The 23,762-nt window shown below is 48.9% G+C and overlaps 1 protein-coding gene across 7 annotated transcripts in view; it reads right to left on the reverse strand.

Moving 5' to 3' along the window:
- Window positions 1-23,762, reverse strand: part of LOC135522887 (receptor-type tyrosine-protein phosphatase mu-like) — a 313,769-nt gene that overhangs the window by 104,720 nt on the left and 185,287 nt on the right. For all 7 annotated transcript variants that reach the window (XM_064949557.1, XM_064949559.1, XM_064949554.1 and 4 more), the window contains exons 8-11: window positions 23,233-23,541; window positions 21,992-22,101; window positions 16,538-16,739; window positions 15,909-16,011 (exon numbers count right to left, since the gene is read on the reverse strand). In XM_064949557.1, the coding sequence (XP_064805629.1) occupies window positions 15,909-16,011; window positions 16,538-16,739; window positions 21,992-22,101; window positions 23,233-23,541 (724 nt within the window). The remainder of the gene's footprint in view (window positions 1-15,908; window positions 16,012-16,537; window positions 16,740-21,991; window positions 22,102-23,232; window positions 23,542-23,762) is intronic.

Raw genomic sequence — 23,762 nt, forward strand, 5'->3', positions numbered from 1 at the left:
CTAATGCCAATGAGGGAAATACTTGCTATAGCTCTGAACAGAACAAGGGGAATAAACCCATAGACACTGTTTGCAGTAAGAGCCTATTTATGATAATGCTATGATAGAGCACTATTCTTTTTACCGCCAGACAACAGGTCAAAAGTTGATCTTTTCTTTGCAATTACCGGGATGAAAAATGCATCTGCTTTCTGGGCACAGCCAGTGTAGAGAGAAAAGCAGATGCTCGGGGGCTGGAACCGGAGAAGAACGATGCATCTTCAATAAATAATAGACAACTCAGCACAAATGGCTGCTCCAAGGCTACCTGCAACGTCGAGATATCAATTTGAGAAAAACAATACCACTTAATTAAATATTTCTCTCCTGGTGTGCCCTGGGTGCTGGTAAATGTCCAGATAAATGGTAGAAAATCTAGAAAAATGTGCATCACTCCAGCACAAAATGGCTGCAACTCCTTTATTTCTCCAGTCTTTATTGGATAACCATCAGGTTTATCATTGTGAAAAATATTTTAAATGGGATATATAAAAATACATATTGAAGTGCTGCATATTTAAAATGAGGCGTTGGTAGGTTATGAGTATAATCATTTTCCCTTCAGGCGACATGGAAAATGCTGATGGCAAAACTGCGTCTCCATGATCTCACTGCGGGTTTCATATTGGTTTCTGCCTCAGTCTCCTCTGGCCTTAACTTTACAGCGAGCTACAAAACTACAGACACCATCTGAAAACTAAGCAAAAAAAGACAGCCTACTTTGTAGTTAGTAAAGATCCCATAGTAGTTATAGTCCTTTTTAGCATTCAATTAACTCTCTGACATTCAATACACAACAATCAATGAGGATACTTAAAGAGGGAGAAACTGTCCACTTGGTAGCTACCCAGGGAAAAGAGCAAAACTTTTGAGAGGAATTCACATTAGTTTGGGCTGGGGAACGGTCTTTAGTGGCTATTTAGCCTTCACTTGTCCAGGTGTGTCAGGGAGGTTTTGGGGAGAGGTCAGGAGGATTGTCTCCTCCTTAAAGTGGTGTAACTCACCCCCAGACAGGGTGTGCCTTCCCTCCTATCTCCTCCACATGGCCTAGAGACACAGTCAACAACCTCTCATCCATTCCACTCAGGACAGAGTAAACCAAGAACTAACACATGGAGAACAACTAAATAGTCAGGAGCCGTTTCGGAACCAATCGCAAAGGTGAGACAGCTCAGAGACTGAACATTCTCAGAGTCATTATAAAATCAGGGAGAGACATGTGACCGTGTACTTCGAGACTGGAGGTAAGAAATCATTACATAAGCACCTGGTAAGCTATGAGAGAGCGAGCATGAGAGAGAGCGAGCATGAGAGAGAAAGAGGCATTAGAGACAAAAAATCTAAACTCTTGATCTTGTTTCAGTCGGGCAACCTCAGCTGAGACCAATTAGGGGCCCTTGTGCTGCTATCTCCGTTTCAGAGTGGTGCCCCAACGTGACGCAAGACCAATTACATACAACCTCCTCGTTGGCATGGACACAAAGGTGACCCGGGACCTATCGAGATGTATTTTTAATGTGGAAAGAGAAGGTCGTGGTTTGTCGTCCTCTCTTTTTTGTATGTATTTCAATTTATTTTCAGTCTCTTTTCCATTTTTAAATTAAATATACCTTCCGGTAACTCGCCTCACCCATTGTGACACGGATATGCTATTTTTTAGAACTTAGAGCCAGAACTGCCATCAGAAGCTAACCAGCTGATTAGCTACTAGCTATTTAGTCATTGTTAGCCACTGCTAGCGGCCTTTACCTTCTTCACAGACAACAGCCGTTTTTTTACCTGGATAATACTTGCCAGCCTGCCAGTATTGGACTGTTCTCTCCACTACAACGCCGGATTCCTGCCGTAAGCCCTGGACCATTACTCCTGATCATCACAGCTAGCGAGCTACCACCGAGTGACCCAGCCCCGAAGCTAGCCCTGAGCCAGGCCCACCTCCCGGCCTACTCCGTGATCACTCGGCTACACAGCCAATGCCTCCCGGACTCTACCCCAATACGGCTAGAATCCACGACTCCACCGGATCCTTGCCGTAAGCTCTGGACCTTTACATCGGATAATCGCTGCTACCGAGTGGCTAACACCACTGCCCCGAAGCTAGCACCAGTTAGCCATGAGCCAGGCACATCTCTCGGCTAGCAAACTACATTTCTACAACTACAATACCTCTTTTGCCATCTGGCCCGGACACTTTGTCGACACGGCGCCCCGCCGTACCACCACGACTGGTCCGCCGACGTAACTCCATCCTCTGTGCCCTCAACCGGCCTTTGCCGGAGGTCGGAGCAGACGCTTCTACTTACCCCGGCCTGCTAACTTTAAACGCCGTGTCTCCCGCTTGCTAGGTCGTAACGACTTCCCCGCGGCTTCCCTGTTTCATCTATTGCTGTTCACTGGACCCTATGATCACTTGGCTACATAGCTGATGCCAGCTGGACTGTTCATTAATCACAGTACTCCATTTTGTTAATTTAAAAAAAATCTGTCGGCACCAGCCTCGAACTCAGGCCCTGTGTGTAGTTAATCGACCCTCTCAGTCCATTCATCGGCATTTTAACTGTTGTTGTTGTCTTAGCTGATTAGCTGTTGTTGTCTTACACGTTGTTGTCTTAGCTAGCTCTCCCAATTAACACCTGTGATTGCTTTATTCCTCGCTTTATGGCTCTCTCAAATGTCAATATGCCTTGTACACTGTTGTTTAGGATAGTAATCATTGTTTTAGTTTACTGCGGTGCCCCTAGTCCCACTCAACATGCCTCAGACACCTCCTTTGTCCCACCTCCCACACATGCGGTGACCTCACCCAGCATAACTATCATGTCCAGAGATGCAACCTCTCTTATCATTCGGTGCCTGGGCTTACCGCCACTGTACCCGGCCCCACCATACCTCTGTCTGTACATTATGCCCTGAAGCTGTTCTACCACGCTCAAAAATATGTTATTTTAAATCTGTCCCCAATTCTGCCTTGGTTTCATGCATGTTAACATCAAAAGCCTCCTCCCTAAGTTTGTTTTACTTACTGTTTTAGCACACTCCACCAACCCTGATGTCCTTGCCGTGTCTGAATCCTGGCTTAGGATGGCCACCAAAAATTCAGAGATTTCCATACCCAACTACAACTTTTTCCATCAAGATAGAACTGCCAAAGGGGGATGAGTTGCAATCTACTCCAGAGATAACCTGCAAAGTTATGTCATACTGTCGAGGTCTATGCCCAAACAGTTCGAGCTTCTAATTTAAAAAAATGAATCTCTCCAGAAATAAGTCTCTCACTGTTGCCGCTTGTTATAGACCCCCCTCAGCCCCCAGCTGTGCCCTGGACACCATATGTGAATTGATTCCCCCTATCTATCTACATAGTTCGTTCTGTTAGGTGACCTAAACTGGGATATGCTTAACACTCCGGCAGTCCTACAATCTAAGATAGATGCACTCAATCTCACACAAATTTTCATAGAACCTACCAGGTACAACCCTAAATCCATAAACATGTGCACCCTCATAGATATCATCCTGACCAACATGCCCTCCAAATACACCTCTGCTGTTTTCAATCAGGATCTCAGTGATCACTGCCTCATTGTCTGCAAACGACCACCCCTCATCACTGTCAAACGCTCCCTAAAACACTTCTGCGAGCAGGCCTTTCTAATCGACCTGGCCCGGGTATCCTGGAAGGATATTGACCTCATCCCGTCAGTCGAGGATGCCTGGTCGTTCTTTAAAAGTTCTTTCCTCACCATCTTAAATAAGCATGCCCCTTTCAAAAAATGTAGAACTTAGAACAGATATAGCCCTTGGTTCACTCCAGAACGGACTTCCCTCGACCAGCACAAAAACATCCTGTGGTGGACTGCAATAGCATCGAAAAGCCATCACGATATGCAACTTTTCAGGGAAGTCAGGAACCAATACACTCAGTCAGTCAGGAAAGCAAAGGCTAGCTTTGTCAAACAGAAATTTGCATCCTGTAGCTCTAACTCCAAAAAGTTTTGGGACACTGTAAAGTCCATGGAGAACAAGAACACCTCCTCCCAGCTGCCCACTGCACTGAGGCTAGGTAACACGGTCATCACCGATAAATCCGCGATAATCGAGAATTTCAAGAAGCATCTCTCTACGGCCGGCCATGCTTTCCCCCAGGCTACCCCAACCCCGGCCAACAGCGCCGCACCCCCCGCAGCTACTTGCCCAAGCCTCCCCAGCATCTCCTTCACCCAAATCCAGATAGCAGATGTTCTGAAAGAGCTGCAAAACCTGTACCTGTACAAATCAGCTCGGCGAGACAATCTGGACCCTCTCTTTTTAAAATGATCCTCCAAAATGTCAACCACTATTACCAGTCTGTCCAACCTCTCTATCGTATCGTCGTACCCTCTTCAAAGGGGGTGACACTCTATACCCAAACTGTTATAGACCTATATCCATCCTGCCCTGCCTTTCTAATGTCTTCGAAAGCCAAGTTAATAAACAGATCAGTGACCATTTCGAATCCCACCGTACCTTCTCCGCTGTGCAATCTGGTTTCCGAGCTGGTCACTCCACTACGCTCAAGGTCCTTAACGATATCATAACTGCCATCAATAAAAGACAGTACTGTGCAGCCATCTTCATCGACCTGGCCAAGGCTTTCGACTCTGTCAATCACTGAATTCTTCTCGGCAGACTCAACAGCCTTGGTTTCTCAAATGACTGCCTCGCCTGGTTCACCAACTACTTCTCAGACAGAGTTCAGTGTGTCAAATCGGAGGGCCTGTTGTCTGGACCTCTGGCAGTCTCTATGGGGGTACCACAGGGTTCAATTCTCAGGCCGACTCTTTTTTCTCTGTATACATCAACGATGTCGCTCTTGCGGCGGGTGATTCTCTGATCCACCTCTACGCAGACGACACCATTCTGTATACATCTGGCCCTTCTTTGTTAACTAACCTCCAAACGAGCTTCAATACCAAACAACACCCCTTCCGTGGCCTCCAACTGCTCTTAAACACTAGTAAAACCAAATGCATGCCTTTCAACCGTTCGCTGCCCGCACCCACCCGACTAGCATCACTATTTTTGACGGTTCTGACTAAGAATATGTGGACAACTACAAATACCTAGGTGTCTGGCTAGACTGTAAACTCTCCTTCCAGACTCATTAAACATCTCCAATCCAAAATTAAATCTAGACTTACAACAAAGCCTCCTTCACTCACGCCACCAAACATCCCCTCGTAAAACTGACCATCCTACCAATCCTCAACTTTGGCGACGTCATTTACAAAATAGCTTCCAACACTCGACTCAACAAATTGGATGCAGTCTATCACAGTGCCATCCGTTTTGTCAGCAAAGCCCCTTGTACCACCCACCACTGCGACCTGTATGCTCCAGTAGGCTGGCCCTCGCTACATGTTCGTCGCTAGACCCACTGGCTCCAAGTCATCTATAAGTCAATGGTAAAGCTCTGCCTTATCTCAGCTCACTGGTCACCATAGCAGCACCCACCCGTAGCATGCACTCCAGCAGGTATATCTCACTGGTCATCCCCAAAGCCAACACCTTATTTGGCTGCCTTTCCTTCCATTTCTCTGCTGCCAATTACTGGAATGAATTGCAAAAATCGCTGAAGCTCGAGACTTATATTTCCCTCACTAACTTTAAACGTCAGCTATCTGAGCAGCTAACCGATCACTGCAGCTGTACATAGCCCATCGGTAAATAGCTCACTCAATCTACCTACCTCATCTCCATATTGTTTTTATTTACTTTTCATCTGCTCATCTATCAATCACTCCAGTGTTTATCTGCTAAACTGTAATTACTTCGCTACTATGGCCTATTTATTGCCTTACCTCCTCACATCATTTGCACACACTGCACACACTGTTTTTTGTTTTGTTTTTTTGTTTAAATTTTACCTTTATTTAACTAGGCAAGTCAGTTTAACCTGTTGAAACTCTGGGGGCGCTATATCATTTTTGGATAAAAAGACGTGCCCGTTTTAAGCGCAATAAATATTTTGTCACAAAAAGATGCTCGACTATGCATATAATTGGTAGCTTTGGAAAGAAAACACTCTGACGTTTCCAGAACTGCAAAGATATTTTCTGTGCGTGCCCTAGAACGTGAGCTACAGGCAAAACCAAGATGAAACGGCATCCAGGAAATGAGCAGGATTTTTGAGGCTCTGTTTTCCATTGTCTCCTTATATGGCTGTGAATGCGAGAGGAGTGAGTCAGCCCTTTCTGTCGTTTCCCCAAGGTGTCTGCAGCATTGTGACGTATTTGTAGGCATATCATTGGAAGATTGACCATAAGAGACCACATTTACCAGGTGTCCGCCCGGTGTCCTGCGCCGAAATTGGTGCGCAAAAGTCAGCTGCATGTATTTTTCCACAGAATTCAGAGAAGAATGCAGGCTTCCACAAACGATATATCAATGAAGAGATATGTGAAAAAACACCTTGAGGATTGATTCCAAACAACGTTTGCCATGTTTCGGATATTATCGATATTATGGAGTTAATTCAAATGTGGAAAGAGTTTGACGTTGTAGGTGACTGAATTTTCGGTTGGTTTCGGTAGCCAAATGTGATGTACAAAACTTTTATTTGCGATTTTCAGAAATCGTTAATGTTACATTATGCTAATGAGCTTCAGGCTATAACTGTATACAGGTTTTTTTCATAGCCAAACGTGAACAAAACGGAGCGATTTGTCCTACACAAATAATATTTTTTTGAAAAACTGCACATTTGCTATGTAACTGAGAGTCTCCTCATTGAAAACATCCGAAGCTCTTCAAAGGTAAATGATTTTATTTATTTGGTTATCTGGTTTTTGTGAAAATGTTGCGTGCTAAATGCTACTCAAAATGCTAAGCTAGCTTAGCATACTCTTACACAAATTAGTGAATTGCTATGGTTCAAAAGCATATTTTGAAAATCTGAGATGACAGTGTTGTTAAGAAAAGGCTAAGCTTGAGAGTAGGCGCATTATTTTCATTTTATTTGCGATTTTCAGAAATCGTTAACGTTGCGTTATGCTAATGAGCCTGAGGCTTTAGTCACGATTCCGGATCCGGGATGGGGAGTTTCAAGAAGTTAAGAACAAATTCTTATTTTCAAGGACGGCCTAGGAACAGTGGGTTAACTGCCTGTTCAGGGGCAGAACGACAGATTTGTACCTTGTCAACTCAGGGGTTTGAACTTGTAACCTTCCGGTGTTATTGATTGTACGCTTGTTCATTCCATGTGTAACTCTGTGTTGTTGTTTGCGTCGCACTACTTTGCTTTATCTTGGCCAGGTCGCAGTTGTAAATGAGAACTTGTCATCAACTGGCTTACCTGGTTAAATGAAGGTGAAATTAAAAATGAAAAAACATCCCCTGCCATAAAGTAGGATGAGGTCTACACAAATGAGGCCAAGCGGCACAGATTCAATTTCACTTATATTTCAGGGTATCTTGTTGAGGCTCATCATCGCGTTTCCTGTCCGCATACACTGGAAATAGACGAGCGCAGGAAACTTTTGTCACAACACTGCACCACACAAAACGCTCCCTCTGTGAATTCATTTAAAAAGGGGTAACTCTCCTAAGAGTGGAGAAGCAGTAATGTGATTGATACCTCCCCTGGGGGACGGATAGAGCTGAAGGAGAGGCAGTAATGTGATACCTCCCCTGGGTGACGGATAGAGCTGAAGGAGAAGCAGTAATGTGATACCTCCCCTGGGGTGGATAGAGCTGAAGGAGAAGCAGTAATGTGATACCTCCCCTGGGTGACGGATAGAGCTGAAGGAGAGGCAGTAATGTGATACCTCCCACGGGGGGTGGATAGAGCTGAAGGAGAAGCAGTAATGTGATACCTCCCTGGGTGACGGATAGAGCTGAAGGAGAAGCAGTAATATGATACCTCCCACGGGGGTGGAGAGCTGAAGGAGAAGCAGTAATGTGATACCTCCCTGGGTGACGGATAGAGCTGAAGGAGTAGCAGTAATGTGATACCTCCCATGGGGGGTGGATAGAGCTGAAGGAGAAGCAGTAATGTGATACCTCCCCTGGTTGACGGATAGAGCTGAAGGAGAAGCAGTAATGTGATACCTCCCACGGGGGGTGGATAGAGCTGAAGGAGAAGCAGTAATGTGATACCTCCCACAGGGGGTGGATAGAGCTGAAGGAGAAGCAGTAATGTGATACCTCCCCTGGGTGACGGATAGAGCTGAAGGAGAAGCAGTAATGTGATACCTCCCACGGGGGTGGATAGAGCTGAAGGAGAAGCAGTAATGTGATACCTCCCACGGGGGGTGGATAGAGCTGAAGGAGAAGCAGTAATGTGATACCTCCCCTGGGTGACGGATAGAGCTGAAGGAGAAGCAGTAATGTGATACCTCCCGGGGGGTGGATAGAGCTGAAGGAGAAGCAGTAATGTGATACCTCCCACGGGGGGTGGATAGAGCTGAAGGAGAAGCAGTAATGTGATACCTCCCCTGGGTGACGGATAGAGCTGAAGGAGAAGCAGTAATGTGATACCTCCCCTGGGTGACGGATAGAGCTGAAGGAGAAGCAGTAATGTGATACCTCCCCTGGGTGTGGATAGAGCTGAAGGAGAAGCAGTAATGTGATACCTCCCCTGGGTGACGGATAGAGCTGAAGGAGAAGCAGTAATGTGATACCTCCCCTGGGTGACGGATAGAGCTGAAGGAGAAGCAGTAATGTGATACCTCCCCTGGGTGACGGATAGAGCTGAAGGAGAAGCAGTAATGTGATACCTCCCACGGGGGGTGGATAGAGCTGAAGGAGAAGCAGTAATGTGATACCTCCCCTGGGTGACGGATAGAGCTGAAGGAGAAGCAGTAATGTGATACCTCCCCTGGGTGACGGATAGAGCTGAAGGAGAAGCAGTAATGTGATACCTCCCACGGGGGGTGGATAGAGCTGAAGGAGAAGCAGTAATGTGATACCTGCCCTGGGTGACGGATAGAGCTGAAGGAGAAGCAGGATGACGGATAGAGCTGAAGGAGAAGCAGTAATGTGATACCTCCCCGGGGGGTGGATAGAGCTGAAGGAGAAGCAGGTGATACCTCCCCTGGGTGACGGATAGAGCTGAAGGAGAAGCAGTAATGTGATACCTCCCACGGGGGTGGATAGAGCTGAAGGAGAAGCAGTAATGTGATACCTCCCCTGGGTGACGGATAGAGCTGAAGGAGAAGCAGTAATGTGATACCTCCCCTGGGTGACGGATAGAGCTGAAGGAGAAGCAGTAATGTGATACCTCCCACGGGGGGTGGATAGAGCTGAAGGAGAAGCAGTAATGTGATACCTCCCTGGGTGGATAGAGCTGAAGGAGAAGCAGTAATGTGATACCTCCCTGGGTGACGGATAGAGCTGAAGGAGAAGCAGTAATGTGATACCTCCCTGGGTGACGGATAGAGCTGAAGGAGAAGCAGTAATGTGATACCTCCCTGGGGGGTGGATAGAGCTGAAGGAGAAGCAGTAATGTGATACCTCCCCTGGGTGACGGATAGAGCTGAAGGAGAAGCAGTAATGTGATACCTCCCCTGGGTGGTGGATAGAGCTGAAGGAGAAGCAGTAATGTGATACCTCCCCCACAGTAATGTGGGGTGGATAGAGCTGAAGGAGAAGCAGTAATGTGATACCTCCCACGGGGGGTGGATAGAGCCCTGGGTGACGGATAGAGCTGAAGGAGAAGCAGTAATGTGATACCTCCCCTGGGTGACGGATAGAGCTGAAGGAGAAGCAGTAATGTGATACCTCCCACGGGGGGTGGATAGAGCTGAAGGAGAAGCAGTAATGTGATACCTCCCCTGGGTGACGGATAGAGCTGAAGGAGAAGCAGTAATGTGATACCTCCCACGGGGGTGGATAGAGCTGAAGGAGAAGCAGTAATGTGATACCTCCCCTGGGTGACGGATAGAGCTGAAGGAGAAGCAGTAATGTGATACCTCCCCTGGGTGACGGATAGAGCTGAAGGAGAAGCAGTAATGTGATACCTCCCCTGGGTGACGGATAGAGCTGAAGGAGAAGCAGTAATGTGATACCTCCCCTGGGTGACGGATAGAGCTGAAGGAGAAGCAGTAATGTGATACCTCCCACGGGGGGTGGATAGAGCTCAACATTCCAGGAGAGAAACAAGGGATCTGGGCCAGAAATAGAGGAGAGTGGCTCTTACTCAGTCATCTCTTTTCTGGAGTGTTGATGGCTCTGTCCTCAGTGAAACAGTTGACAGAAAGAAAGTGCTTTGACTCTATGGCTGGGTTTAGGAGGCCACACGTCATCTTTCTCTACAGCACTGTGTAAATGCTTTCCTTGGCACAGGAGGTGAGGAGGAGGAATGAGGAGCGTGTGATTGTGTGTGTAGGGTGGTGTGTTCTCGCCCCGGTGTAGCAGATTTGACACATTAGCGCGGGTGCTAACGTGACTGACAGTAATCCATTTAAAGATACAGCTTGCCCCTGGTTAGGCTGCTATTGTAGCGCCACGTATATGTAACGCTGCCAGACAGACGGCCCTTCAAACACCAGCCTGTCAATGATGCAGTCCCTCACAAGGCTTTATGCACCAAACGCGACATGACGTGTGTTATTCAGGACAAAGCCTGGCAAATATAGCCCAGCCTTCTTTAATTTGGTTTTTAAGTTAAGCAGAGGTTGTGTTTTTGTATGCATCCCGACGCATTGTCATTCAAGTGCTTTTACCAAACGTATCCAATCAGTTGGACGGGTTACATTCTTTGTGAAATGTATCAAGGCAAAACATCTGGTAATTCACATTCAAATCTGGCTGGCTAAATCCCATTGCCGGGGAGGACATAATGGCGAGCAACCAGTCGTGTTCTTCCACAGTATACCACATCAATTCCAACGCTACCGCCTCACATCACGTTAAAACAAAGTAATAAAAATAGATGCATCATACCTCCAAAGAAGAACGGTGGCATATGATAACGCATTTAGAATGGATCTGAAGCTCATTAATTGAATGACGCATTCAGAATGGATCTGAAGCTCATTAATTGAATGACGCATTCAGAATGGATCTGAAGCTCATTAATTGAATGATGCATTCAGAATGGATCTAAAGCTCATTAATTGAATGATGCATTCAGAATGGATCTGAAGCTCATTAATTGAATGATGCATTCAGAATGGATCTGAAGCTCATTAATTGAATGATGCATTCAGAATGGATCTGAAGCTCATTAATTGAATGATGCATTCAGAATGGATCTGAAGCTCATTAATTGAATGATGCATTCAGAATGGATCTAAAGCTCATTAATTGAATGATGCATTCAGAATGGATCTGAAGCTCATTAATTGAATGATGCATTCAGAATGGATCTAAAGCTCATTAATTGAATGATGCATTCAGAATGGATCTGAAGCTCATTAATTGAATGATGCATTCAGAATGGATCTGAAGCTCATTAATTGAATGCGTTCTCCACAAGCTGCAGCACCTTCAGCCACTTATTGTGGAACACAATACTCCAGGTATGACAGTCTGAACGTCTACAGTGACACGTGCTGTCTCCCTCTCTGTAATGGGACCTACAGTGTTGCCTTCCGGCGCCGTGTCTTTGGCTATGACGGATTAAGTGATATGACATGCCATTCTATAAAATCCTGATTGAGCTAATCATGTAAATGTGATTAACTAGAAAGTCGGGGAACCACGAAAGAGTGTTTCTAGAGCTGTTATCTCCCGAATAAACTCTTAAAGATTTAGTAATATCTTACATCAATAGCAGTCAATATTAATCGTCACCTTATTTCAGTCTCATCTGAAAGTTGTAATTTCTTGGTTATCTTCACAAACCCTGGCTAACAAGTTGAAGCAGCAATACATAATTGGGTTTAATTATTTATTTACTAAATACCTAACTAATCACACAGAATTACATATACACAGAATGCTAATTATGTCATAAAGAAAACATCCCTGGTGGACGGAGCCGACAATTTCTGGTTACACAAGGAAAGAGGATTGGGTTTTTGAGTGAAAGAGCGGGAAGATTGAGGAACAAAGGGAGAAGCCATGCTATCGTAAATAAAAACATCTTATGCATTCTAAATTACCGCCCATTTGGAAAAGGAAAATGCAATAAATATTTACTCTGAACTGAGCTTCGGTAAGTTGGACGTAGATGCTGGCCGTGTTGGCCAACAAACATCTTCCTGTCCTTTCTTCCAACCCCCACCCAAACCCTCCATACTGACGTTTATTCCCCAACCAACCCCTCCATACTGACGTTTCTTCCCCACCCAACCCTTCCATAATGACGTTTCTTCCCGAACCCAACCCCTCCATACTGACGTTTCTTCCCGAACCCAACCCCTCCATACTGACGTTTCTTCCCCACCCAACCACTCCATATTGACGTTTCTTCCACACCCAACCCCTCCATATTGACGTTTCTTCCCACCCAACCCCTCCATACTGACGTTTCTTCCCCACCCAACCCCTCCATACTGACGTTTCTTCCCCACCCAACCCCTCCATACTGACGTTTCTTCCTGAACCCAACCCCTCCATATTGACGTTTCTTCCCCACCCAACCCCTCCATACTGACGTTTCTTCCCCACCCAACCCCTCCCGAACCCAACCCCTCCATATTGACGTTTCTTCCCGAACCCAACCCCTCCATATTGACGTTTCTTCCCCACCCAACCCCTCCATATTGACGTTTCTTCCCGAACCCAACCTCTCCATATTGACGTTTCCTCCCGAACCCAACCACTCCATATTGACGTTTCTTGACGTTTCTTCCCCACCCAACCCCTCCATACTGACGTTTCTTCCCCACCCAACCCCTCCATACTGACATACTTTCTTCCCCAACCAACCCAACCCCTCCATATTGACGTTTCTTCCCAACCCAACCCCTCCATACCCCTCCATACGTTTCTTCCCCACCCAACCCCTCCATACTGACGTTTCTTCCCGAACCCAACCCCTCCATACTGACGTTTCTTCCCCAACCCAACCCCTCCATATTGACGTTTCTTCCCGAACCCAACCCCTCCATATTGACGTTTCTTTTCCAACCCAACCCCTCCATACTGACGTTTCTTCCCCCCTTCCCCGAACCCAACCCCTCCATACTGACGTTTCTTCCCACCCAACCCCTCCATACTGACGTTTCCCACCCAACCCCCCATAACCCAACCCCTCCATACTGACGTTTCTTCCCGAACCCAACCCCTCCATATTGACGTTTCTTCCCAAACCAACCCCTCCATATTGACGTTTCTCCCCACCCAACCCCTCCCCGAACCCAACCCCTCCATATTGACGTTTCTTCCCGAACCCAACCCCTCCATATTGACGTTTCTTCCCGAACCCAACCCCTCCATATTGACGTTTCTTCCCCCACCCAACCCCTCCATATTGACGTTTCTTCCCAAACCCAACCCCTCCATATTGACGTTTCTTCCCCACCCAACCCCTCCATATTGACGTTTCCCCACCCAAACCCAACCGTTTCTCCATATTGACGTTTCTTTCTGTTTCCCGAACCCAACCACTCCATATTGACGTTTCTTCCCCACCCAACCCCTCCATACTGACGTTTCTTCCCGAACCCAACCCCTCCATATTGACGTTTCTTCCGAACCCAACCCCTCCATATTGACGTTTCTTCCCGAACCCAACCCCTCCATATTGACGTTTCTTCCCGAACCCAACCCCTCCATATTGACGTTTCTTCCTACCCAACCCCTCCATATTGACGTTTCTTCCCCACCCAACCCCTCCATTTCTTCCCCACCCAACCCCTCCATACTGATGTTTCTTCCCGAACCCAACCCCTCCATACTGATGTTTCTTCCCCACCCAACCCCTCCATACTGACGTTTCTTCCCCACCCAACCCCCCTCCATATTGCCGTTTCTTCCCCACCCAACCCCTCCATATTGACGTTTCTTCCCCACCCAACCCCTCCATACTGACGTTTCTTCCCCACCCAACCCCTCCATACTGACCCCTCCATTTCTTCCCCACCCAACCCCTCCATATTGACGTTTCCTCCCCACCCAAACCCTCCATACTGACGTTTCTTCCTGAACCCAACCCCTCCATATTGACTGTAGCCTGACAGAAGGAATATGGGGCTCGTGACTGAATGTGTTCATCACCTTTCTATTAGTCTCTTGTGACAGACTGCTACATACAAGTAACACAGCTGGATAGAGCACACACATGACTTAGTCCCTTCGACATGTCACGTGTTAGCAGAGAACACACAAGTACACACTGAAGGAAACACTCTTCATGTCAGGGAGAGTGCTGTGACCAATGCCTAGGACATTTTTAAGTACGATGGAGGATAGAAATGGGGAATTATTAATAAGAATTATGGCAGCAGAACTAAATATCTCTTGATTGACAGTTGATCATGCTCTTCAATATACAGTAACAGAATATCATAATTGTCATAATGACAATTAATCCCCAATTAATCATATATCGCGCCAATGTACAGAATTTGATTTTTACTTAATTTCCTGGTGAGCCATTGTGCTAGGATTAGAGGGGTTATACAAACCGGAGGACATTTTAGTCGCCAAATCCTCTCTTTTATCTGACTCCGGACCAGTCAACAACAAACAATTGCCTAAATGCGCTAATTAGCGAATCCTGTGATGTCATTAAGTTAACTGTAATTAAGATGACAATGACGAGCCAATGTGACAGAATGACAGTCATCCGGGGAGAAAAAAGGTGTACCTGCGTGGGATTGGATGAGGGCTGACGGGGGGGGGGGGGGTGTTATGTCACACACTATTGTCAAATTAAAGGATACTGAAGTTAAGGATCATGTCTGACGGCACGTGAATTCCAGTGTCCAACCTTTCGTGGATATCTTGCGGGCGTTTGGCCCCTGTGTGTGTGTGTGTGTGTGTGTGTGTGTGTGTGTGTGTGTGTGTGTGTGTGTGTGTGTGTGTGTGTGTGTGTGTGTGTGTGTGTGTGAATGATTAAAAAACAATGCATGCCTTGTGATAACCTGTGACCTTAATGCAGTACAAGGACTTCATGACTAAGGACAATAACAAAAAAGAGCTCTGACAACACAGTCATGACCGAAGCATGATATCCTGTCTATGTTTGTGGGACAACTTCAGACCCAGCTGCCAGAATATCTGCAGTCTGCAGTGCACAGACATGCACAGGCACGTACACGCTCCTGCATGTACATTCTCTCGCTCTCTTACACACATTTAGTGGCAGACAATTTACAGCCGTGGGTTTCATGGAGAGCTCGTCGGCAGCACTAGCGGCAGCAGCAAATGAGGGAAGGCTAACATAGCCGGGGTGTGGGAACCTGCCATTGCTGTTATTCATTTCTCTCTCTACCATCCGTTCCAAGGAGAATTTTTTTAAATGGCTCAAATCGCCATTTGTGCTCCCGAGCAAGCATATTGCATATTTCTCATCTGTCCTGTTTATTTACAGTGGTGTGCAAATCAAAGGAGAGACACCCTTGACGACAATCTGCGCTTCCAGATGTACCTGGCAACATAAAAGTGGAAGGAAGGGGGGGGGGGAGGGCTCGTCTTTGGAGTCTGAGAAAAAGCTTTGTTCTTATCTTCAAAAGATATAGTGCTGCTCAGATAAAATGCCCGCATGAAGACGTGATGCATTGTAAAAACCCTATAAAAACACAAGTGTGGATAAAAACACTCTCTTGGCAAGGCAATTACAATCAATTAGGTCAGAGGGAGGCCGAAGCAGTTGGGAATTTGTGGGGTGAACAGCATTGTGGGAACGAGAGGAGAGGAAAATGGGGTCGGGAGTGAGGGCAGGGTGTTAAATTGGTGTGTGCGTCTGTGTGTGTGCATGTACGTATGAATGGGCCTACCTGACAGGGGCTCCTCGGCTCTGGGCAGGCTTCAGCAGGACGGTGACCGTGCTGTCTGTCTGGTTCAGGGGAGTCTCCTGGTCATAGCCTGGCATCAACGGAGCTGTGGGAGAGAGGGGAGGGCACAGGAGAGTGTGACTCAGAGATAGATAGAGGACTCATCATGGATATAACCCATTTTAGCATGAGAGGCTTCCACTGTGATTCCGCCATTTCATAATAGTCAAAGTAGTCAACTGGGTTGTAACCTCAATGGCGCTGCCCATGATGTCACAGATACAACAAAAAAAGTCCTCTATCTCTATGGGGTGACTCGAAACTGACCGACCGACGAGACCGACAGAGACCGAGAGCCCGACCGAGACAGACCGACAGCCTGACATGAGACAGACAGACCGACAGAGACAGACAGCCCGACAGAAACAGACAGACACACAGACCGACAGACGACACATAACGGCGAGTACACAGTTCACACAAATATAGACAGAGATCGACAAGTATACACAAATGTAGATTAACACAGACACCAGGAACACAAACACTGCTGTATTACTGAGAATGTCCTGGAGGATTTTGGTCACTACAGTACAGATTGTATGTTGATCCTGATCATTGTTTCTCCTCACCTGAGATCTTGGTGGTGAACTGGGTGATGATGGGGGTTCCAAAGCCCTTGACGGTGCTGGCCCGGATGGTGAATGAGTAGGTGGAACCGGGGTAGAGACCCACAAACATGTGGAAGGTCTCATTGCTGAATTTGAACACCCTACCACTCTGGTTGGTCAAGTCAAACTCCGTGTCGAAGGAGCTGAGGGCCTTGTAGGAGATCTGAGGATGGATACACAACCTAGATTAGATGGCTGGAGAGGACAAGCTTATATCAAAAGTTTCAAAAGTAGGTTCAGGCTTGCTATGGTTAGTTTGGGTGTATAGTAAGGATTATGGTGTACCATTAGCCAGAATATCATAGCTGTAATACACCAAAAATTATTCTGAAAGAGTTGCAGCACAAATTTAGAGTAGTATGCAGAGCCTGGCATCTGATAGGCAAACTAGGCCTGAACTTTCCATAGAAACAGCATTCAAGTCTGTTGTTTTATTCAAATCATTCCCTCTGCTTTATTCAAATCGCCCCCCGCTTCCTCTAGAGTAGGAGAATGGAGGCCTAGGGATTTCTTTCTGAAAGGGAGAGCAGTGGAGCGTCGCGTGTACCCTCCTCCTCCTCCTCCTCCTCCTCCTCCTCCTCTCCTTCATATAACTTTATCAGCTCTCTCGCTCTTGAAAAGCTTCATTTAAATAAATCATTTGGTCTCTCCTAATGGAAAGCCTCCTTTATTATTCTGTTCTGATTCCCAATTAAGGGGCACAATGGGGAGTGTTGCAGTGCGGTGGCGACCATTTGTATCCATCAGGTGTGAAAAGTTGCAGCTCAGGGCTCTGCTGGGCCATTAGTCTATATCAGGAGGGAGGAAGGAATGCATCTGGAGCTTTTCAAAAGGCTATTCAAGTTAGCGTTGATCGCTTTTCACATATCGCACACACACACTCACACACACACACACACACGGCTGTCAAAGTAGTTTTTGTGGGGGTGGGGGGTGTTTTGTGTGTGGAGAGTAGGGGCTTGCATTAGGGTTAGGGGTCAGCTGTGGTTTGGACGGCTCTGAATTCAGGCTGTGCATATTCAAACAATGAACCAGCACTGCGTTTTCCCAACCAAGAGAAATCACAATAAAGATCTCAACTCTGAACAAAAAGCTGTTTTGGAGAGAGAGAGAGAGAGATGGAGTCAAAAGGCTGAAGAGCACATGAGACGAGCTGAATGCCAGCGAATGACAGTAATAATGGGGTTGAGTCCATCAGAGTCTAATGAGGCAGTACAAAAATTAACTTTTGATTTGTCCATTCTTTCAACCGGATCGCAGCCCAGAGTCAGCTCGAGATGACAGAATATAATTTAATTATGAGCATATCTGACAGCTTAATTGGAGAATTTTTGCACAAATTCAGGTCTAGCACAATGGCTCTTCTTAACGCAATAAAACCCTATTTTCGTCTGATTGTGTGGGGAGCTGAAGGACACGTCAAACGCAAGGCAAATGCTGCGATAGGAGAAACACGTTGAGCTAGAGTAGCCTATAAACATGTACAGTGCTGTTTTGTGTACAGTGCTGTTTTGTGTACAGTGCTGTTTTGTGTACAGTGCGGTTTCATGTACAGTGCTGTTTCGTGTACAGTGCTGTTTTGTGTACAGTGCTGTTTCATGTACAGTGCTGTTTTATGTACAGTGCTGTTTTATGTACAGTGCTTTCCACCAATTATTTTATGTACAGTGCTGTTTTATGTACAGTGCTGTTTCATGTACAGTGCTGTTTTATGTACAGTGCTTTCCACCAATTATTTTATGTACAGTGCTGTTTTATGTACAGTGCTGTTTTATGTACAGTGCTGTTTTATGTACAGTGCTGTTTCATGTACAGTGCTTTCCACCAACTGTTTTATGTACAAATGTGGATGACAGGAAACCACACAGCTATATGATCTTTTGAGGTAAGTTGTGTAAACGTTGGAGAGGGCCAGATGTTTCCCTCTTGACATCGCAGTGTTGTTGATGAGGGGTATTTTAAGACTGCAATCTTCTATATAAATAGTGGATGATGTTAGGCAGATTAAGTGCAGCATGGTCCACCGTCTAACTCGAAGGTATGCCCCACGCTCCTATGACAACAATACTCAAGTACTGTGTGCCTCCAGTTTCTATTCCATCACTATGCCAGAAGCTTGACGACCAACTCTATAGTTGTATTTCAACAGTGTTAGCTGTCAGTGGAGGCTGCTGAGGATAGGACGGCTCATAATAATAGCTGGAACACAGGGAGGGATGGGTTGGGTTAGGCTGGGGTGGGGTGGGAGGGTTGGGTTAGGCTGGGGTGGGGAGGGAGGGTTGGGTTAGGGAGGGATGGGGAGGGGAGGGTTGGGTTAGGCTGGGGTGGGGTACTCAAGTACTGTGCCTCCAGTTTCTATTCCATCACTATGCCAGAAGGGTTGGGTTAGGCTGGGGTGGGGAGGGATGGGTTGGGTTAGGCTGGGGTGGGGGGAGGGATGGGTTGGGTTAGGCTGGGGTGGGGAGGGGGATGGGTTGGGTTAGGCTGGGGTGGGGGGAGGGAGGGTTGGGTTAGGCTGGGGTGGGGGGGATGGGGAGGGATGGGTTGGGTTAGGCTGGGGTGGGGGGGGGGATGGGTTGGGTTAGGCTGGGGTGGGGTGGGGATGGGTTGGGTTAGGCTGGGGTGGGGAGGGATGGGTTGGGTTAGGCTGGGGTGGGGAGGGATGGGTTGGGTTAGGCTGGGGTGGGGTGGGGATGGGTTGGGTTAGGCTGGGGTGGGGAGGGATGGGTTGGGTTAGGCTGGGGTGGGGAGGGGATGGGTTGGGTTAGGCTGGGGTGGGGAGGGATGGGTTGGGTTAGGCTGGGGTGGGGTGGGGAGGGTTGGGTTAGGCTGGGGTGGGGAGGGGAGGGTTGGGTTAGGCTGGGGTGGGGAGGGGAGGGTTGGGTTAGGCTGGGGTGGGGAGGGGAGGGTTGGGTTAGGCTGGGGTGGGGTGGGGAGGGATGGGTTGGGGTTAGGCTGGGATGGTTGGGTTAGGCTGGGGTGGGGAGGGATGGGTTGGGTTAGGCTGGGGGGGGGGAGGGATGGGTTGGGTTAGGCTGGGGTGGGGAGGGATGGGTTGGGTTAGGCTGGGGTGGGGAGGGATGGGTTGGGTTAGGCTGGGGTGGGGAGGGAGGGTTGGGTTAGGCTGGGGTGGGGTGGGTTGGGTTAGGCTGGGGTGGGGAGGGATGGGTTGGGTTAGGCTGGGGTGGGGAGGGATGGGTTGGGTTGGGGTGGGGTGGGGAGGGTTGGGTTAGGCTGGGGTGGGGGGGGGGATGGGTTGGGTTAGGCTGGGGTGGGGAGGGATGGGTTGGGTTAGGCTGGGGTGGGGTGGGGAGGGATGGGTTGGGTTAGGCTGGGGTGGGGTGGGGTGGGGAGGGATGGGTTGGGTTAGGCTGTGCTGGGGTGGGGAGGGATGGGTTGGGTTAGGCTGGGGTGGGGTGGGGAGGGATGGGTTGGGTTAGGCTGGGGTGGGGGGAGGGATGGGTTGGGTTGGGTTAGGCTGGGGTGGGGAGGGATGGGTTGGGTTAGGCTGGGGTGGGGTGGGGAGGGATGGGTTGGGTTGGGGTGGGGAGGGTTGGGTTAGGCTGGGGTGGGGAGGGATGGGTTGGGTTAGGCTGGGGGTGGGGGGGAGGGATGGGTTGGGTTAGGCTGGGGTGGGGAGGGGATGGGTTGGGTTAGGCTGGGGTGGGGAGGGATGGGTTGGGTTAGGCTGGGGTGGGGGGGGAGGGATGGGTTGGGTTAGGCTGGGGTGGCTGGGGTGGGTTGGGTTAGGCTGGGGTGGGGAGGCTGGGGGTTGGCTGGGGTGGGGAGGGGATGGGTTGGGTTAGGCTGGGGTGGGGGGGGGGATGGGTTGGGTTAGGCTGGGGTGGGGAGGGATGGGTTGGGTTAGGCTGGGGTGGGGAGGGGAGGGATGGGTTGGGTTAGGCTGGGGTGGGGTGGGTTGGGTTAGGCTGGGGTGGGGAGGGGGCTGGGTTGGGTTAGGCTGGGGTGGGGTGGGTTGGGTTAGGCTGGGGTGGGGAGGGGGGGGATGGGTTGGGTTAGGCTGGGGTGGGGAGGGATGGGTTGGGTTAGGCTGGGGTGGGGAGGGGAGGGATGGGTTGGGTTAGGCTGGGTTGGGAGGGAGGGATGGGTTGGGTTAGGCTGGGGTGGGTTGGGTTGGGTTAGGCTGGGGAGGGATGGGTTGGGTTAGGCTGGGCATGGCTGGGGTGGGGAGGGATGGGTTGGGTTAGGCTGGGGGTGGGGGGGGTGGGATGGGTTGGGTTAGGCTGGGCATGGCTGGGGTGGGGAGGGATGGGTTGGGTTAGGCTGGGGTGGGGAGGGATGGGTTGGGTTAGGCTGGGGTGGGGAGGGATGGGTTGGGTTAGGCTGGGGTGGGGAGGGGGGATGGGTTGGGTTAGGCTGGGGTGGGGGGGGGGGTTGGTGGGTTGGGTTAGGCTGGGGTGGGGAGGGATGGGTTGGGTTAGGGAGGGATGGGGTGGGTTAGGGGGGATGGGTTGGGTTGGGTTAGGCTGGGGAGGGATGGGTTGGGTTAGGCTGGGCATGGCTGGGGTGGGGTGGGATGGGATGGGTTAGGCTGGGGGCTGGGGTGGGGTGGGGAGGGATGGGTTGGGTTGGGTTAGGCTGGGGTGGGGCATGGCTGGGGTGGGGTGGGCAAGGCTGGGGTGGGGAGGGAGGAGGGATGGGGTGGGGAGGGATGGGTTGGGTTAGGCTGGGCATGGCTGGGGTGGGGAGGGATGGGTTGGATAAGGCTGGGCATGGCTGGGGTGGGGAGGGATGGGTTGGGTTAGGGGTTAGGCTGGGGTGGGGCATGGCTGGGGTGGGGCAAGGCTGGGGTGGGGCAAGGCTGGGGTGGGAAGGGATGGGTTAGGCTGGGGGTGGGGCATGGCTGGGGTGGGGGCTGGGGATGGCTGGGTTGGGTGGGATGGGTTGGGTTGGCTGGGGTGGGGTTAGGCTGGGCATGGCTGGGGTGGGGAGGGACGGGGTTGGGTTAGGCTGGGGGTGGGGCAAGGCTGGGGCTGGGGGGGGATGGGTTGGGTTAGGCTGGGGGGTGGGGTGGGGGTGGGGCATGGGCTGGGGCGGGGGCGGAGTGGGGCAAGGCTGGGGTGGGGTGGGGCAAGGCTGGGGTGGGAAGGATGGGTTGGGTTAGGGAAGGCTGGGGTGGGTGGGGCATGGCTGGGGCGGGGGCGGAGTGGGGCAAGGCTGGGGTGGGGCATGGCTGGGGCTGGGCATGGCATGCTGTCGGAGGGGGTTCAGGTGGTAATAGATGTGTGTTATTAGGTTGGGTTTATTCGATAATGGAAGCCGCCCGGCTCCTGCCAGACCAGATGGATGTGTGTTGGAGGGAAGAGGGAGAGAGAGAAAAGGGGAGAGGAAGGAAGACAGAAAGGTGGGCCCAGATGGGCGGCTGGGCTTAGCAGTTTCCCCAGATGATCTTACCTCATACTGCTTAATGATCCCGTAGGTCTGGACAGGCTCGCTCCATCGCAGGGCGATCTTCTCCTCGTAGGTGCTCCCCTGGATGGACTGGAGTGGCACAGCGCCAGGCACTTAGGTGGACAGGGAATAGAGGGAAATTAAATAGAGTGACTTTATCAAAAATCGTTGGGGGCGGGGGGGGGGGGTCATGGTCGTGCAGTTCTATTCGTTCTCCCTGACCCCAGTGAGATCGTGAAACAGTACGGAACATTTAGTCAAACTGGATGTTTTGCCATTGTCTCTTTCAACTTCTTCAATAACCTAAACGTTATGAGAAAACATCATGGTTTACAGTGTGGCTGGGAGGTACACAGTGCTGGGTGCTCACATTGTAAATTACATCGGAAGGAAAACCAACGAGCATTAGGGTCAAGACCCGCTACATGTACAACTCGCTGGCAAAACAGTTCAATAAAAGGAAAGCACGCCGTTCCATTTTCTTACCCATAAGAGGGTCAAAGGTTTCATGTTTCTAGCAAATAAATAAATAAAAAGCTGTTCAACTTAAATCACATACTATACCTATGTGGAAAAGTTCTACTTGTTATCAGGAAGATAAATTCAATCGAGATCCTTTGAACGTTTAATATCACTTTGAATAGCGGCGTGAGATTGCAATTTACAAATGAACTTTGAAGAAACCAATTCAAAGGAAACACGCAGAAGTAGGTGTATGTATCAAAGGAGGGCGTCGTAAAAGTGCTTTCAAATAACTACCGTATCTGGCACTTATTGAAACACGTGCCCTCATGCTTTCATGTTCTCTGTTAGGCCCCAATGATGGCCTTGAAAAGCTGAATGTCGGACGTTTTGACAGGGCAGATTTGGGGTCAATTATATTTCATTTAAAAAATATCTATACATTTAATATTTTATAAACAATACAAAACATACACATGCAAACGACAACAACATACAAAACAATGAAATCACATGTGCCAGACCCACTATTGCACACACTCATCTCCAGTGACCACATTACTTTCCACTACATGGCCCAAAACTGCACCTTCTTGTTTCTCTCCCTAGCCAAAACACTTCCACTGTTTAAATAATAAATCATTTGATTTTTCCATTGGGTTAATGACGGCAGTTTGATTGATTTCCAAGATGCGTGATGAGATGAGAATTGTCCAGCCCATCGGGTATTTCACTACTATCCAATTAATATGCTATTCTAGAACAGAACCTCACCCACTTACCATCTTCGTCGGTCAGCACGTCCACGTCCATGCTCTCCTTGATGCCTTCGGGGTTCCTCAGCACCAGTTTGACGCTGACGTTGGTGTAGGGTGACAGGTTCCGGATGGTGTGCTGCGGCGCTAGGCTCAAGGTGTCGTAGCACACCTCCTCGAGGGTCTCCTCCTTGCCGTCTGCCTGGTAGCGGTACTCGACAGTTAGATTGTAACTGTGGCAACGGGTCACGTTGTAGCCAAAGGGCTCCCAGCGCACTGTGATCTGCTTGGACTTGATGTCCACCACCTCCAGTCTTTGGGGGCCATGCATGGGGTCTGTAGCGAGGGGGACAAGTGAGGGGGAGAAAAGTGTCTATCATAAAGATAACATTAACACTAATGTATAAAAGCATTGATATCATTTCATATATTCAAAGATTTTCCAAAAATGTGTTTTTTCTTCCTCTTCAATATAGCTTTTTGATATCAACAGGCAAAGAATGTTGGCAAGCATCAAAAACTAAATCCTGAGTCCTTCAAACAGTTGCAACATCCCA

This window comes from Oncorhynchus masou, chromosome 30, assembly GCF_036934945.1.
Source record: "Oncorhynchus masou masou isolate Uvic2021 chromosome 30, UVic_Omas_1.1, whole genome shotgun sequence".
Taxonomy (NCBI): Eukaryota; Metazoa; Chordata; class Actinopteri; order Salmoniformes; family Salmonidae; genus Oncorhynchus; species Oncorhynchus masou.